Below are 18045 nucleotides of genomic sequence, written 5' to 3' on the forward strand. Positions count from 1 at the left end.
GTGTCTTATGGGGTCAGATCAGTCTCAATAATCGCAAATGCGCACAGATAGACTCACAAATGCAAACAGAAAGATTCACAAATGCGCACAGAACAATTCACAAATATATTCGATTTACAAATGCACACAGAAGGATTTACAAATATATTCGATTTACAAATGCACGCAGAACAATTCACAAATACATTCCAATGCACAAATAAATAAATTACGATTTATATAAATGTAAAAAAAAAAATCACAAATATATTTCTGCATTTGTATGTATTTGTGTGTGGATTTGTATGTATTTGTGTGTGGATTTGTATGTATTTATTTGTGGATCGCACTGCATTCATTTGCAAATCGCTTCACATTCGTGTACGGAGTTTTGAGACTGTTCTGCCTTCGCTGGATTCACAAATGCGTTTTTTTCAACATAGACCTGTCTGTAGCCAATCAGATGTCAGCCTCATTTTCAACCAATCACATGAGCGCAGCTTCATACATATTCATACATATTGTAGCCGTCTGTGTTCACCCAGAGCTCTACGATACCTCATATCAGTAGAGACCGGACCAAACTATGTGTATAAATGTTATTTCGGAGTTCCTTTTTGTTGGTTTATTGCCGTTAAATCATAGCCAAATCAGTTTATGTTGTGTTCATACAGCTATGGTAAACAGCCGACGTGTGGCTTGCTAGACACAGTGAATACAGTTCGATGAAATCCACGGAGCTCCTCCGGACTATGTTATGAACCAGACATGACGGCGTTTGGTTCCCCGTGATATCTGGGACTTCCACAACACATACTAAGCAGAAATAGAGGTTATTTTTTCCACAGTTGACGGCGGACAGTTGAACGGCTATCAGGGCGATAAGCCGCGCTCCCTCACCGGCGTGTCCAGCGCGATTCACCGATTCACGCGAATGAACACAAATAGTCCCCCGGCGAGAACGGCGGCGCGATTAACGCGGCGCGAATCGTGTTTGGTGTGAACCGCAGCATTACGCTAGCAGCCTAGTGGCCTCATTGTTTGTACCATATGGTTTACACACACATAGTTTGGTCCGGTCTCTACTGATATGAGGTATCGTAGAGCTCTGGGTGAACACAGACGGCTACAATATGTATGAATATGTATGAAGCTGCGCTCATGTGATTGGTTGAAAATGAGGCTGACATCTGATTGGCTACAGACAGGTCTATGTTGAAAAAAACGCATTTGTGAATCCAGCGAAGGCAGAACAGTCTCAAAAATCCGTACACGAATGTGAAGCAATTTGCAAATGAATGTAGTGCGATCCACAAATAAATACATACAAATCCACACACAAATACATACAAATGCAGAAATATATTTGTGATTTTTTTTTTTACATTTATATAAATCGTAATTTATTTATTTGTGCATTGGAATGTATTTGTGAATTGTTCTGCGTGCATTTGTAAATCGAATATATTTGTAAATCCTTCTGTGTGCATTTGTAAATCGAATATATTTGTGAATTGTTCTGTGCGCATTTGTGAATCTTTCTGTTTGCATTTGTGAGTCTATCTGTGTGCATTTGCAATTATTGAGACTGATCTGACCCCATATTTTAAGGCCTCATCACATCTGTAGCTCTGTCTTTAACCTATTCAAGAAAAATTAATTACACAAAAGCATAAATCATCTTGTCAAATAAAGCAACAAGCCATGCCCAAACTGCACCAAGAAGACCTAGAAAGAAACACAAATAAATACTAGAATTGAAAGACTTCAGGGGTTACAATATTAAGGCAATGCAGTGGCACGTTCTTGGTGTTTTCTCTCATGGAAACATTTTAAAAGAAAAGCAAAGATCACACTTAATTAAATATACTCATTTGCACATCAACAACAACACATATTTTGGGTTTATGCATCCACAAAAGCTGACAGCATGTTCTCTGAGTGAGTGTTTAGTTGCATATGCTACTGGAAGGACCCTCGGATTGTTTCATCCAGCAAGTTGGTGTTGATTCACATTGCATAACTAACATATCTGCAGCTTGTCATTTTTTTATTCCCTCATTCTGAAACCAACAAACAAAAAGCAGACTTCATGCTGTTCCTTATTTACTACAATGTAAATGTTTACAAAGTTAAAGCTTTTCCAATTACATAAACCTGCAAGTGACCATTGTCAGGCAAACCTTTAGCAAATCCTGAAACAGAAAATGTGACCGACCTGAATTGAAGGAACCGAGACACATGAGCATCAACATCTGGGAAATTATTTTAGCTTTTGAAGGAGCCTCCTTCTCTGCCTTCATCTTGGGTCTCAAGCTTTGTTTTCCTCCCAGACAACCAGCATGATCTGTGACTGGGCAGGACGGAGAACACATTCACGCTCTGCTGGGACTGAGTACATGTTGTTCCCAAACGCCAATGTAGATACAGGACAAAAGTGTGTGTGTGTCTGAATGTCCGTTTTGTTAGCTTAATGTTTTTATTGCAACGATAATTGATGTCCATAAGGAATATGCTAAAAAAGAAACTGACCAACCAGCTAACACGACCATCCTCAGACCCCACTAGGGGAACAAACGTTTATTTTAAATGCACTCTGTTGCTGAGTTCATGTGAAAGAAAAAAGATGAATAAAAACTTAATGAAAACTTTCCATTTTGGTGTTCATTTCAAATGTTTCCTTTTGGCACACAGAAATGATGCATTTCATGTTTCTTTGTTGTTTTGGGCAAACAGTAAGGCCAGCTAGTTGGCAATAGTTACAGACAAGAGCTCAATCTGGACAAAAATGTCCCTTTTATATATATATATTTTTTTAAATGCATTGTTAAATTTTATTTATTTTCACTTGCTAGCTGTGTTGTTCCCTGCCTTTTGCTGGCACAGTGCAGCTTTATAATTGTTTTGGCATATTAATGTTATCTAATGATCAGAGATCAATGTTATAACATTGGCAGGAATGTATTTCTTCACATGCAAAAACCACAGATGTCAACCGCTTGGCGTTGCTCGATAAAAATGAGGTGATCACCTAAAGTCAGTAGGATAGATAGAACCAAAGTTCAATCCATCCAACAGTTGTTGAGATATTTCAGTCTGGACCAAAATGGTGGCTTGACAGACTGAACAACATTGCCAACCAGAAAGCAAAGAATAGTTTTGCATTTATTCCTTAAAATGTTTGACTTTAGATCAATATGAATGGTTCATAAAAACAACCTAAGGGCATTTCAATAGGTAAAGTCATCCAGTTGACTGAGAGGGAGTCAATATCAAGCATTGTACGCTTGTGTATTTTATGCATTGTATGCATTGTTTCAGTGGATAAGAATATACACACAATTCAAATAAAAGCACGAAACACTCATTTGCATATAGAACTTTGACTTTCTTCATGCTAGAACAACTCATCATGTTCCACATTCTATTCACCACGGATTAAGAACACACACATTGGCACATTCTTTCAGTTAGATTCAAGCATTGGTTCGACACACTGGTTGCTCTGAAGTTATCGTATATATATATCTCTACACATAATTAGTTCACAACTATATCAGCATGTCGTCAACAAGTTCAGCTCACGGAAACGATGACACGACTAGGGGGGTTAAAAGAAAGACCCGTCCGGATAGTTTAACCCCCAACAAAAGGAAAAGGCTTTCAGAAAGTGACTACCCATCCACCTCCAAGGAATGCTTCAGTGCGAGAGGAGTGAAGAGGAAAGCCACAGAAGATGGAGAGGGAACACCAATGAAGAAGAAGGAGAAAGAGGGAAGACTTGACCTCAACCTGTTTGGCAAGGAGTCGGCATCCTCCTCAAAGGACTCTGAGAAAGGTAAGCTGATCATGTGAATCTGCTGTTGGGAGTGTATCCAATCATCAGTTTACTAAACACGGGGTTCAGACAGTGGTGGAAGATGTACTCAGATCTCTTACAGAAATGTACATCAACTGGGGTGTTGGTAGATTGATCTAAATAGACTTCAGTTCACTTAAATTACAAGGAAAACAAATTATCCCTTCCGTCTAATGGTATCTATTTATGCAGATAGTTTGGATAATTTCTCCCAGACCAGTTTAACTGAACTCATTAGCATCAACAGAAATGATATTTCTTTACAAAAAGCTAACACAACATTACCATACAGTTGATGTTCCTCTGGGTGTTTTTCTCCTTTGTAGAAAGCTGCAGTACATCTGTGGAGGATGTGAGAGTCGGTAAGAGGAAGGCCGCCGCCGATGATGATCAGGAAGGATCAAAGAAAAAAAAGAAGAGGACATACCTGAAGAAGACCAGACAGTCTGTAGATGCCTTAAGAGGTCAGTATAGTGTTACTATTGCCTTGCTTTTGCTGCTTTGTCTGTCAAAGCACTTTGTAAACTCTATTATGAAAGGTGCTATATAAATAACATTATTATTATTATTAAATTTAAGGTTTGACCTCATCTTAGTAAATTAACGGTAATTTACTGGATTACTGTAGGTGATAGAAGGATAACTAGGTTTTACCGTGATATTACGGTGCCAGAATGTTACCATTTATTTATAAAGGGTAATACAACCGGCTACTTTAGCATTTAATTCCCAACAAATAAAATAATCACAGTAGACATTCAATACACAAATGTTGCAGTTCATTACTTGTTCTCAAATAATAAAGGGACATTTGTATTACATCACAAAACTCACAATGTACTGCATGTTTAGAAGAAAACTAATAAACCAATAAAATCGTTAATGACCAGCTTAACTGAACTCATTAGCATCAACAGAAATGATATTTCTTTACAAAAAGCTAACACAACATTACCATACAGTTGATGTTCCTCTGGGTGTTTTTCTCCTTTGTAGAAAGCTGCAGTACATCTGTGGAGGATGTGAGTGTCGGTAAGAGGAAGGCCGCCGCCGATGATGATGAGGAAGGGCCAAAGACAAAAAAGAAGAGGACAGAACTGAAGAAGACCAGACAGTCTGTAGATGCCTTAAGAGGTCAGTATAGTGTTACTATTGCCTTGCTTTTGCTGCTTTGTCTGTCAAAGCACTAACTGAACTCATTAGCATCAACAGTGTAACATTGAATTAAAGTAGTATCAAGAACAGTGTAATTGAACTGCTTCACAGTCTAGCTTGATAACAAGTCGTATACACATATATAGTTAATTTGAACTGCAGGAACTCACACATGAATGAAAACAATAAGGAGAGAGAACACCTTGAAAGAGGACTTGACTGCAGAGTCTGGCTGGTATCCTCAATCTCTGATGACGAGTGACTGTAAAACAAACAAAATAAAAACTTTAGAAACACAATGTTCTGGAAAGCTCTATGACATCCAGGATAAACACACTTAAAAGAATATTTGGGTGTGTAACTGTGGGTTTGCATGTGCCTCACATGTGTTAACATATCAGTGTAAGTCTTTACAAAAAGCTAACACAACAATACCATACAGTTGATGATCCTCTGGCTGTTTTTATCCTCTGTAGGAAGCTGCACTACATCTGTGGAGGATGTGGGAGTCGATATGAGGAAGGCCGTCGCCGATGAGGAAGAACCAAAGAAGACCAAAAGGAAGAGGAGGAGAAAACTGAAGACCAAACGTTGTATAGATGCCATAAAAGGTCAGTATAGTGTTGTTACTATTGCCTTGCTTTTGCTGCTTTGTCTGTCAAAGCACTTTGTAAACTCTTTTTTTAAAGGTCCTATATAAACAACGCTATTATTATTATTATTATTAGTAGTAAATGTAAGGTTTGACCTCATCTTAGTGTAAAATTAGGATCTATATTAAGTATAATACAGGAAGGTTTCATATTAGAGCTTAGGTAGCATATATTTGGTGTTACAACTGTATTAAGACATAATATGTGTTGTTCTGTTCAGCTAAATTTAGGGCCAAATACAAAAAGCAGGGTCTGCTTGGTAAAGGAGGATATGGAACTGTGTTTGCTGGCTATCGCATAGCAGATAATCTACCTGTAAGTGTTACACACACACACACACACACACACACACGATATGGTCAGGGAGTGCTAACACAAGTCTTTTTTGTATCTCGTAGGTTGCCATCAAACACTTGCGCAAGAAGGACATTCTCTACCACGTGGTGAGTGAGCAACACCTGCTGCTGTTAAAATCTTCTGTATTCAACACTGCACTCTGTTTCTGAATGTATTATGGATGAATCATGGTTCTCTCATCCGCATCCTCTCTCTGTTGTGATGTTTCAGGATGAAACTGGGAAGTGGCTGCCCGTGGAGGTTGCCATCATGTTGAAACTGGCGGACAAAACAAGTGGATCAGTGGGGATGTCAGCACCTGTGTCTCTATTGGACTGGTACGATCTGAACAGGGACCTGATCCTGGTAATGGAGAGACCGATCCCCGCTGAGGACCTATTTGACTACATCGACGGAAACGAAGGCTGCTTACCACAGCAGGAGGCCAAGGTAAGCTGCTGGAGGATCCTTGTGTGTCTTTAACTTTTTACAGGAACTTGGAGACTACCTAAAGGATTTTCTTTGCAATTTAAGGTTTATTTTCCTAGTTTTTAGGTCATTGTTTCTGTTGATCATGGTAACATTGTATTCACCAAAGTAATTGTTCTGATGGATCAAGAAACAGTAGTGGAGGCAGTCAAACAGATGGTAGACAAAGCTCCAGGTCAACTAAACTTATTTGGAGGAGAAAAATAAACAGATGTGGTTTTTACGCAATCTACTGAAAATCTCTTGTGCATTTCAGTTTCTATGGCTTAAAGAAGGTTCTGGAAACGTTGTGTTTTGTAGTTGTAGTCAGCTCAGAGTCACAGCCATGAAAACATGTCAAACCATCCTCCTCTGTGATCCCTCATCTCTCTCTTTTTGTCTGTCAGATCATAATAAAACAGCTGGTAGATGCAGCGATTGACCTTGAGAAGGAAGATATTTTCCACCGGGACATTAAGTGTGAAAACATCTTGATTGAGACCGGCTCGGACGTCCTGCGAGTTCGCCTCATTGATTTTGGTCTGAGCTGCTTCATGAAGGGAAAATCCTCTTATAGCATCTTCCGCGGTAAGATGTCTGGCTTTACTCCTGCTCTTCACTAACTTAGCCATCTGTGACTTTTACAATTAGACACAGCTCCTCATCCTCATCACCTTATTATGTCTGTATCTTCTAGGTACCCCTGAATACTTCCCCCCAGAGTGGTGGAGATGTCATAGCTACAGCGCCGGACCCACCACAGTGTGGCAGATTGGAGCGGTCCTCTTTCAAACACTCCACAGTGGTGAACAGTTTGACACCAGGATGTTCTTGAGAAACCTTGTGAGAATCGGCAAGACGCTGTCCAAAGGTAAGAAAAACATACTCACGAACATGTCAGCAGAAACATATCTGTTGATTTCAGTTGACATGCTGATGGATCACTGTAGCCGTCGCCCTCACCTTTCTTCTCCTTCTTTCTCTCCAGATTGCCAGGATTTCTTGCAAAGCTGTTTTACCATCGACCCCATGCAGCGTCCTACCCTGGAGCAGCTCAGTGTTCATCCATGGCTCGCAGAGGACTAACACTACAAGCGGGCACACACACAGTAATTGGAATTATTATATTAATATTATCTCATGTCATGCATAAGTGTCATTCAAATACTAACGCTGCTCTGCCTCTTTGACAGGAAGGAGAACGTGAGGAACTCCTTCGTCATTCTGCAGGATGAGGTTGTGTTGCAAAGGAACAGCCTGTTAGTAATTGGAATTATTATATTAATATTATCTCATGTCATGCATAAGTGTCATTCAAATATTAATGCTGCTCTGCCTCTTTGACAGGAAGGAGAACGTGAGGAACTCCTTCGTCATTCTGCAGGATGAGGTTGTGTTGCAAAGGAACAGCCTGTTAGTAATTGGAATTATTATATTAATATTATCTCATGTCATGCATAAGTGTCATTCACATACTAACGCTGCTCTGCCTCTTTGACAGGAAGGAGAACGTGAGGAACTCCTTCGTCATTCTGCAGGACGAGGTTGTGTTGCAAAGGAACAGCCAGTTAGTAATTGGAATTATTATATTAATATTATCTAATGTCATGCATAAGTGTCATTCACATACTAACGCTGCTCTGCCTCTTTGACAGGAAGGAGAACGTGAGGAACTTCATCGTCATTCTGCAGGTACTTGTATCACACCCAGCCGTCCGAGGAGAGGGGATCTCTCTCTGAATTGCCTTTCCCGAGGTTTCTTCCCATTTTTCCTGGCATCAGGATTTGGGGGAGTTTTTCCTCGTTTTCTTAGAGAGCTCGGGCTGGGCCACATTATTCAGTTCATAATGTGATATTTAACACTGAACAATGACAATAACATAATAATAATAATAATGACAATTTGAGTTTTAAATAATAATAAATGAATAATATTGGCAGCAATGATTTTGAAAAAATAAATTCTAATTGAATCAGGATTTGTAGATAAAGGAGTGTTGTTTACTTTTCATTGAACATTTTAGGCCTGATTAAAAGTGTTTCAGCTGTACGGTCAAATAAAGGCAAAAAAAGCCTAAAAAAAGATCTTTCAAAGCAAAGGTACAAGGAGCTTTACACAATAATCATGATTAAAACATCATTATATTTTAAACCAATATTCTTTAAACCAATATTATTGTTGGAATGCTGTTAGATGGACATTTATGTCCCTTTTCTAGCTTAGTGGACAAAGCACGTCACAGTTTGCTCCTCATTCACACACACTGATGGTAACAGAGCTGCCATGCCAGACGCAGGCCTGCCCATCAGGGCCAACCTGGGGTTCAGTGCCTTGCTCAAGGACACGTCGACATGCAGACAGGAGGAGCCAGGGATTGAAGCTCCAACCTTGTGATGAGTGGTCGACCCGCTCCACCTTCAGAGCTACAGAACACTGGATTAGTAATTACACATGACTCATGTCAGTAATTAGGAGAGGGTTTATTAAACAGCACAAAAGTCTTGATACTTCCACATGTACACAAAAATCATAAATATCCCCCAAAACAAAGCTCCACCCTCCTTCCTTTAACAGGATCAAAGTCATTATTTCAATGCGATAGTAAGCCAGATTATATAAACCACACATTAATAAACCATTTACACTTGAACTAAACAATCTACAGGATAAAGACACAAAGATGTTAGTCGCTCTGTAGAAAAGAAACCCCATGCAAACTAAATGTGCTATTTACATCCGTCTTCTAAAAACTCTTCTTTACACGACCACGTGGAAGGGGCGCCGAAATCAAAAACCTTCATCATTTGTAAACTAAAAATCGCTCACGATGGGACGCTGGATTCTGGACATGAAACAAATGTTTTCTGTATTATGAGAGACTTATTCGTATACAGTTTAAACTGATTAAAAACCATGAGAATCAATGAGAATTTGTAACGGAGCACTGTGCTGTGCTGTGTTCCTGTCATACTGTCGTGGAAGACAGAATGCTGGCGTCTCACTCGGTCATGTCCCGGGTGGAGTACTGATGTGCTCCTTCTAATGACGATATAGATGTGCTGCAATATTTGACCACGTCTGTATGTACCTCCTCACCACGGGGAACAGATAAGAGCCCCCAAATAATACCCACATCCTTCTTGCACTAAGGAGTTCTTGTAAGATTGGTCTTATTGAAAAGGAAACGACATAAAACCCAAAACGTACTCTACAAATAAGCTAACACAGAAGCCTTGAGCTACGACTTCACACGTGGTGTTTGATCGGTTTCTAGTGGCGGAATGAAGACCCAACAGATTAAAGCGGTCCTCTTCTATCAGAACTCAGACAGATACAAGAATTCACCTTCTCCGATATACGACACCTCTGGTTGAGTATGCACAACCGTGCCAATGTTATTTTGCATATGTTGGACATTGTCATTTTGCATCTGCATACCTACATAGGGTATGAGAGTCTACGTAGTAGAGGTCTTCACATAGAAAACTACCCTAACCTAACATGCATAGACTCATTTTGAAAGACACCCGTTGTTATGGACTAAATAATTAGGCCTGATTCAGAATAAACATGCAAAAAAAAGAAACGAAAAAGAGCATTCAATAGATGCCACTGTTCATGTCCTTCACATTTAGTAAGAATGATAAAGCAGAATGGATCCATGTGGATATTAGACACGCTGACTCACAGACCTGAGACCTGCAGTAACACAACTGGACCCAGTCTGACCCGATTAGACATTATTTGGACCCAGTAGAGCTCGACCCATCACTGAATTTTTGAGGCAGGTACCGACATTTGAAAAGTTACAAATCTTATTCGAAAATTCCGCTAATATCTTCTGAACAAAATGCATATTTTTTTCAATAATCCTGTAAATGAGTTTATTGGAGCGTTGTGTTGGGTGTACGTAGTGAGCGGGACATTTTGCAGTGTACAAACCAACTGGATGCTCTCTGATGGACAGACTTTGTACTGCAGACACGATTTCTATATATATGTGTAAATGACAACTTTTCCAAACACAAGAACGAAGGGTTTCAAATGTGGAAATCTCAAGCCTTAATGAGAACTATCAATTATTACTGCATTTTAATATGGGGTCAGATCAGTCTCAATAATTGCAAATGCACACAGATAGACTCACAAATGCAAACAGAAAGATTCACAAATGCGCACAGAACAATTCACAAATATATTCGATTTACAAATGCACACAGAAGGATTTACAAATATATTCGATTTACAAATGCACGCAGAACAATTCACAAATACATTCCAATGCACAAATAAATAAATTACGATTTATATAAATGTAAAAAAAAAAATCACAAATATATTTCTGCATTTGTATGTATTTGTGTGTGGATTTGTATGTATTTGTGTGTGGATTTGTATGTATTTATTTGTGGATCGCACTGCATTCATTTGCAAATCGCTTCACATTCGTGTACGGATTTTTGAGACTGTTCTGCCTTCGCTGGATTCACAAATGCGTTTTTTTCAACATAGACCTGTCTGTAGCCAATCAGATGTCAGCCTCATTTTCAACCAATCACATGAGCGCAGCTTCATACATATTCATACATATTGTAGCCGTCTGTGTTCATCCAGAGCTCTACGATACCTCATATCAGTAGAGACCGGACCAAACTATGTGTATAAATGTTATTTCGGAGTTCCTTTTTGTTGGTTTATTGCCGTTAAATCATAGCCAAATCAGTTTATGTTGTGTTCATACAGCTATGGTAAACAGCCGACGTGTGGCTTGCTAGACACAGTGAATACAGTTCGATGAAATCCACGGAGCTCCTCCGGACTATGTTATGAACCAGACATGACGGCGTTTGGTTCCCCGTGATATCTGGGACTTCCACAACACATACTAAGCAGAAATAGAGGTTATTTTTTCCACAGTTGACGGCGGACAGTTGAACGGCTATCAGGGCGATAAGCCGCGCTCCCTCACCGGCGTGTCCAGCGCGATTCACCGATTCACGCGAATGAACACAAATAGTCCCCCGGCGAGAACGGCGGCGCGATTAACGCGGCGCGAATCGTGTTTGGTGTGAACCGCAGCATTACGCTAGCAGCCTAGTGGCCTCATTGTTTGTACCATATGGTTTACACACACATAGTTTGGTCCGGTCTCTACTGATATGAGGTATGGTAGAGCTCTGGGTGAACACAGACGGCTACAATATGTATGAATATGTATGAAGCTGCGCTCATGTGATTGGTTGAAAATGAGGCTGACATCTGATTGGCTACAGACAGGTCTATGTTGAAAAAAACGCATTTGTGAATCCAGCGAAGGCAGAACAGTCTCAAAAATCCGTACACGAATGTGAAGCGATTTGCAAATGAATGCAGTGCGATCCACAAATAAATACATACAAATCCACACACAAATACATACAAATCCACACACAAATACATACAAATGCAGAAATATATTTGTGATTTTTTTTTTTACATTTATATAAATCGTAATTTATTTATTTGTGCATTGGAATGTATTTGTGAATTGTTCTGCGTGCATTTGTAAATCGAATATATTTGTAAATCCTTCTGTGTGCATTTGTAAATCGAATATATTTGTGAATTGTTCTGTGCGCATTTGTGAATCTTTCTGTTTGCATTTGTGAGTCTATCTGTGTGCATTTGCGATTATTGAGACTGATCTGACCCCATAGTGTCTTGTTGAAAACACGGCATTCGTCATCAACTTTTCTTTTTTTAGCGTGAGCGGACATCTCGGGGGTAACCGGGCATCACTTGTCGCTGTGCACCTTCACTCACAGGTTACGCACGGACATACGTCCATAAATAACACTTTTCAAAATAAAAGCAGCACAGTTGTATTGCACGCACGACATAGATGTTTTTTAAAATTTATTTTGTAATTTGTGATTGCCGCTGTTCACCTTCACTCACAATCACGCACGCGCATACGTCCACACGGAAGTAATACAAATAACGCTTTTCAAAACAAAAGCAGCACCGTTGTATTGCACACTCGACATAGATATTTTTTTAATTTATTTTGTAATTTATGATTGGCCTCACGCGGGCCGGACAGGGACGCACAAAGGGCCGGATGTGGCCCGCGGGCCGTAAGATGCCCAGGTCTGATTTAGAGTGTAGACAAAGTCCAAAAACTAGTTAGCAGCACTAATGGCTTCCACAGTCTGCAGCTGGGACTGCTGGGCGAGGCTACTGTGAGACTGACCACCTGTCAGTGCTTTGGGACGGAGGAGGGGCTCACGGCAGCACCCGCTGCGTTGAGGACAGTAACTGCAGAACGATCTGTGCTTTCACGTCAGAGTCTGCAAAACACCAGAAAAGTCTCCAATAACACCAGAAAAAGTCGCTAGATTTGTCTCTAGTTGATGATTATGACCTATGAGGCTCCTCTAAGGAGAACCTTAAAAACGTCAGCGCACCTTGTTTAAGCGCCTTTTTACGAATATCTCAACTCTATGTTGGGTGTTCGTTGTTAGGTCCGTGCACGTTTAACTGCCGGAATATAATACTCCTTTTGAGCTTGCAATAAAGCATTTGATTAACTGAACTACAAATTGACTCTCTCCGTTGTTCCTACGAAGTTTTTCACAACACCTACCTGCTGCAGCTTGATGTTCCGCATGGGAATGACGTCTCTGGCAACGTTAATTTTTTTCAACGCCGACAGCTGAAAAAAATGGAATTGTGAGTTAATTCACATATAAAACATAAAAAAAAGTTCTTAAACCATCTGAAAAGACATTTCCCAGTCTTGTAATAACGTTACAAAACCGCATCCTTAATTAGCAATGAGTATAAATGACTTCTGATGCAAAATGAGTGATAAGTACTCACTGACTAATTCACATATATAATATTAACTCCTAAAAATGTTTCCTTATATATACCACCATAGGCTAAAACCTAAAACTGAACTTACTTCGACCACCTCCCCCTCCACGGTCATCAGGCCCTTGGCTTCCCTACAGCTGCTGAGTGGGGTCAGCAGAGACAGGGGCCGGATCGCAGCCTCCGCCTGCTTTTGTAGCTCCTCTGTCATGACGATCGGAGCACTTCTAAAGAATTTGGTATCTTTATTAACGTCTAGCAGATACGGCGGAGACTGGCCTCTTAACCCATGTCCCTTGAGGACATAACTGCCACCTTGTTTAAATCTGTTTGCAAACTGTTCGAAAACTGTGACTTTCGTCACGGACTTCCCATCAGATATTACGGCCACTGTGTTCAACTTCGTGGAAGATGGTCTTGCACCAGTCCCCGCGAACTCCCAGGACACCACCCGGGGCTGCTCCGCCACCAACACCACACAGATGTGGATTGGCGGAGGCTTAAAATAAGGGGTTGGGGGCTTTGTCCACAGCAGATTGTGTAATGCCATTCTGAAATAATACAATACACACAACGTTTTAGGATAAGTTAGGGAGTAGGCCAGTAGCCTATACATTTGTATCTGTAACGTTTCTTTTATTTCACAGTGTGTTGCCTCTTTAGCACATTATTATTTGAAACTAGTGTTTCGTATTAAAGAGTGCTTACAGTTTAGGCTACCTAAAACAGGAGATCGATGACCGCAGTTATTTGGAAATAACTATTGCTCACCGAGATATCTAGCTACCAATGTTTAAAAAATGTTAGCAATTTCATGGTTTTCGTCATTAAAAAGATATATATATAAAAACCTGGACTCAATTCATGTCAGGTATTCTTAATAGTATTCAAATAATTATCTATCTCATTTGAGAGGAACAACACTTACCTCTCTCTCAAATGTTCAGCCAGGACAATGGAAGCCAATTCCCGCCAGCATATTATATATATTTTTTTTATTCTATTTAACCGTGAAACAGTAAAAAAAAAAAAAAAGATCACTGATCAATCATGATGTTTTTTTTTTTAAATAGAGATTAGAAGTGCGCATGCGCTTCAGTGACGATCTCCTCGCCAGTCTTTCCATGCAATTCTACACAAGGTAACTATTACTGGTGACTAATTATTTTGCACAGTATATTTGCAAACTCATTCGTATTATTATTAGTGCTGGGCAAGTGAACGCGTTATTATCGCGTTAAAGCATTAATAAACTAACGCCGACAATTATTTTATAGCGCGTTTTTTGATTTTGAAAGTCCGTTGCTCACTGACAGCGGTGGAGGAATGGAGACTACTGGACATGGCTGCGGTAAAGTCAGCAGACACTCAGATCTCCGTGGTCAACTCAGCAGACACTTACATTTTAGTGCACCTATATGCTGAAATTCACGGTAAACGCATTCAAACGGTACAGATCGGGAGCGAGCGAAGGATTTTGAAAGTTAGCGGAAAGATTAACGTGAGACAACATCCGGTTTCTTCAGACGAACATCCGGTTTTCAGAATGAGATGAAAAGTATGAATTATACGTAAGTTTTAAGTATAAAACATGCTACCTGCATCTCGTGAGTTAAAGAGAAAATACACCTAACTTGTGCGTAAAGTGTCTTTATTCTTTGATCGCTGGGTAACCATCATCACCTCTGAGTTACAGCATTATATTGATGAACAGTAGAGCTGCATTCACATGCTCTGTCATGAAGACACAAGACACACATTTAGATGAAATAACTGTCTAACTGTATAATACACATAATACACGTGTAATCCCACAGATTAACACATTTGGCAGAAAATGACTTAATTGAGAGGAAAACCAACTTTCTGCTCCATAGAAACCAATGTTAAATCTGACCACTCATTTCTCAAAGAAAGCAGACGGTGCCAGTTTTGTATATTGCGCCGGAGCTCACATTTTTAACACCACCAACATAAAAAACACATCATCGCGTTCGGCAGAGTCTTATCTTTCTCACGGTATCCTTATTTTGGCACTCAGACTCCTGCTTTTTGTTAAAAGGAGGCAGGAGTTTTGTTCAAAATCACTGTTTACTGTAACGTTTCTTAATCAGTCTGCTTCTAACACCAGGTGCGTCCTCACCATGGCAACCAGTTACACACACGCACGCACGCACGCTCTCTCTCTACACACACACACGACTTGGGAGATATTCAGTCAAAGGCATTTTTAGACCTCCTGTCTGTCTGTCTGTCTGTCTGCCTCTCTGTCTCACTCACTCAGTCAGTACATATAACTGCATGTCTGCCTGTCTCACTCACTCACTCACTCAGTACATCTAACTGTCTGAGTCTGTCTCTTTCTCACTCTCACACTCATTCACTCAGTCTATCTCTCTCTCTCTGTGTCTCTCATATATTCATTTAGGTCTTAAGGTGCGTTCACACCAAAAGCGTTTCACGCGTCGCGAATCGCGCCAAACGCAACGCCGGCATCGCCGAGGACTATTTGTGTTCATTCGCGTCCATCGCGTCCAACGCGCTGGACGTGCCAAAAAGGGGGCGTGGCTTATCGGCCTGAAAGCTGTTCAACTGTCCGCCATCAACCGTAGAAAAATAGCCTCTATTTCTGCTCAGTACGTGTTGTGGAAGTCCCAGATATCACGGGGAACTAAACGCCGTCATGTCTGGTTCATAACATAGTCCGGAGGAGCTCCGTGGATTTCATCGAGCTCACTGTGTCTAGCGAGCCACACGTCGGCTGTTTACTACAGCTGTATGAACACACTATAAACTGACTTGGCTGTGATTTAGCGGCAATAAACCGACAAAAAGGGACTCCGAAATAACTACGTAATGATGCCGATTTGTACTTGTTTTATCAATGAAGCTCGGATCGATCGGTGCTAGGCTATGCTAACATTACGATAACGTCATATAGACGTAAATACGGCAGCGTCTATTCATTGTTGGTACCATATGGTTTACACACACACATGTCTACACATAGTTTGGTCCGGTCTCTACTGATATGAGGTATCGTAGAGCTCTGGGTGAACATAGCGGCTACAGCATTTATTTTCTGATTTAGCAACGGCAGGACTTCACTGATGACGGAGAGAGCAACTCAACGCTGATTGGCTATCGCGCTGGAGCGTCACGCGATTTTTTCGCAGAAGTTCAAATATTTCAACTTCAGCGTTTGGGGCGTTTCGGCGTTTTGACGCGTCAAACGCGCCGCGCCAAACGCGACGCCCCAAACGCGTCTGTACATAGACTTTGTATGTAATCGCGCCGCGTCAAACGCGTGAAACGCTTTTGGTGTGAACACGGCTTTAGAGATTTTGAGAGGACTTTTCCCTTTTTTAAGCTACAGAAACCGTTCGACTATCAAAATGTTCAGCTCTTTCAGGAGAGGGGTGATATGACTTTTCATATTTGTAATCTTTAAACTTTTTGAATTATTAAGCTTTTTGCAATTTCTTTTGAATTGGATATCTATTTTCAGCAATGTTTTCACAGTTCATTTCAGCTTTCAGCATTCCAATGCATTTTCAGCAGGAAATGCATTTTCTAGTTCTTGTCTAACAGCCTCTTTACCCCGAGAGCCCCCCCCCCCCCCCACACACACACACAATTAAAGTGCTTTTTTTCAATTTGAGCTGTGTGCCATCTTCATTTAGTATTAACCAGTAACATATACACTGATATTTACACATCTGAACAACTCTCACAAGTGTTTCTGTTACTATAACATCAACATTATTCAAATAGACCTTGTAGTTAGAGAGATACACTCTTTTGAGTATGGGTATGCAATTTTCGAGCAGAGGCCTACAAATAGGGCTAAGGGTAAAGAGGCTAAGATAAGCGCGCTGGACCAGAAAGGACAGTCGAGATCGCAGAAGCAGATATTCATCTGAGACTGTCTTGTTGTATTCACAGCACAATAAATTCATCTGGAAAACTGAATCAACATCATCATCATCATTCAGTGTGTAACATTTGCACGAAACCAATGCAAGATAAACTGTTTGTAAAAACTCTTTCAGAACGTTGACGTAAATTGGCATTACCTACATCGTTGATCCAGCGATCCGAAGACAAATGATGGTGGGACCTGGTTTTAAAAGGGAGCACAGTTTGATGACCACGAGATGACCAGCTTTGTGAAGTCAGGTAGGCCCAAAGTCACATGCCTTCACTCACCTCATCTGAGGATTAGTAGCTATGCACATATAACCACCTGAACCTGTGTAAAGTTAGTATGCGTTTGTTTGTATGGAGGCGTGGGTTCAAATCTCACTTCTGACTGCCGGTGATTTTAATTCACTGCCGCTGTTATTCTATAAACTGCCTCTGAACAGCAGATCAACTACTACAGTATACTAATTGATACACAATTTTATGTATATATATTTACAGTATACGATACCTACGTTTTTAAATGTACGTATGTAAACACATGAATGTGTAAATAAACACAGTAATAAATAAATACATGAAAAACACAAATAAATAAATAGAGATACAAGGATCTGACTTTTTCCGTCCCTATACCGATAATGAAACCTGGGTTTTGTGTATCGGCCGATACCGAGTACCGATCTGATACCAGTGTTGGATTAATTAACTGTATGCCTCACTCTGTGGAAGTTGCTATGATCATTATTTTATGTCTAAGGCAAAATCAGGCTTGACTTAAACATTGCTTTCCTAACTTTGAAAAACAAAATTAG

General features: G+C 40.3%; 1 protein-coding gene across 1 annotated transcript; it reads left to right on the plus strand.

Moving 5' to 3' along the window:
• Window positions 1-5507: 5507 nt before the first annotated feature.
• On the plus strand, window positions 5508-7536 carry LOC306697000 (serine/threonine-protein kinase pim-3-like; the record flags this gene model as incomplete). Its single annotated transcript, XM_079160738.1, has 7 exons — window positions 5508-5604; window positions 5867-5961; window positions 6045-6089; window positions 6214-6432; window positions 6858-7038; window positions 7148-7321; window positions 7439-7536. The coding sequence occupies 7 exons, from the start codon at window positions 5508-5510 to the stop codon at window positions 7534-7536; spliced, it is 909 nt and encodes a 302-aa protein (XP_079016864.1).
• Window positions 7537-18045: the final 10509 nt, after the last annotated feature.

Source organism: Pholis gunnellus (genome assembly GCF_910591455.1).
Source record: "Pholis gunnellus genome assembly, chromosome: 1".
In the NCBI taxonomy this organism is placed as follows: domain Eukaryota; kingdom Metazoa; phylum Chordata; class Actinopteri; order Perciformes; family Pholidae; genus Pholis; species Pholis gunnellus.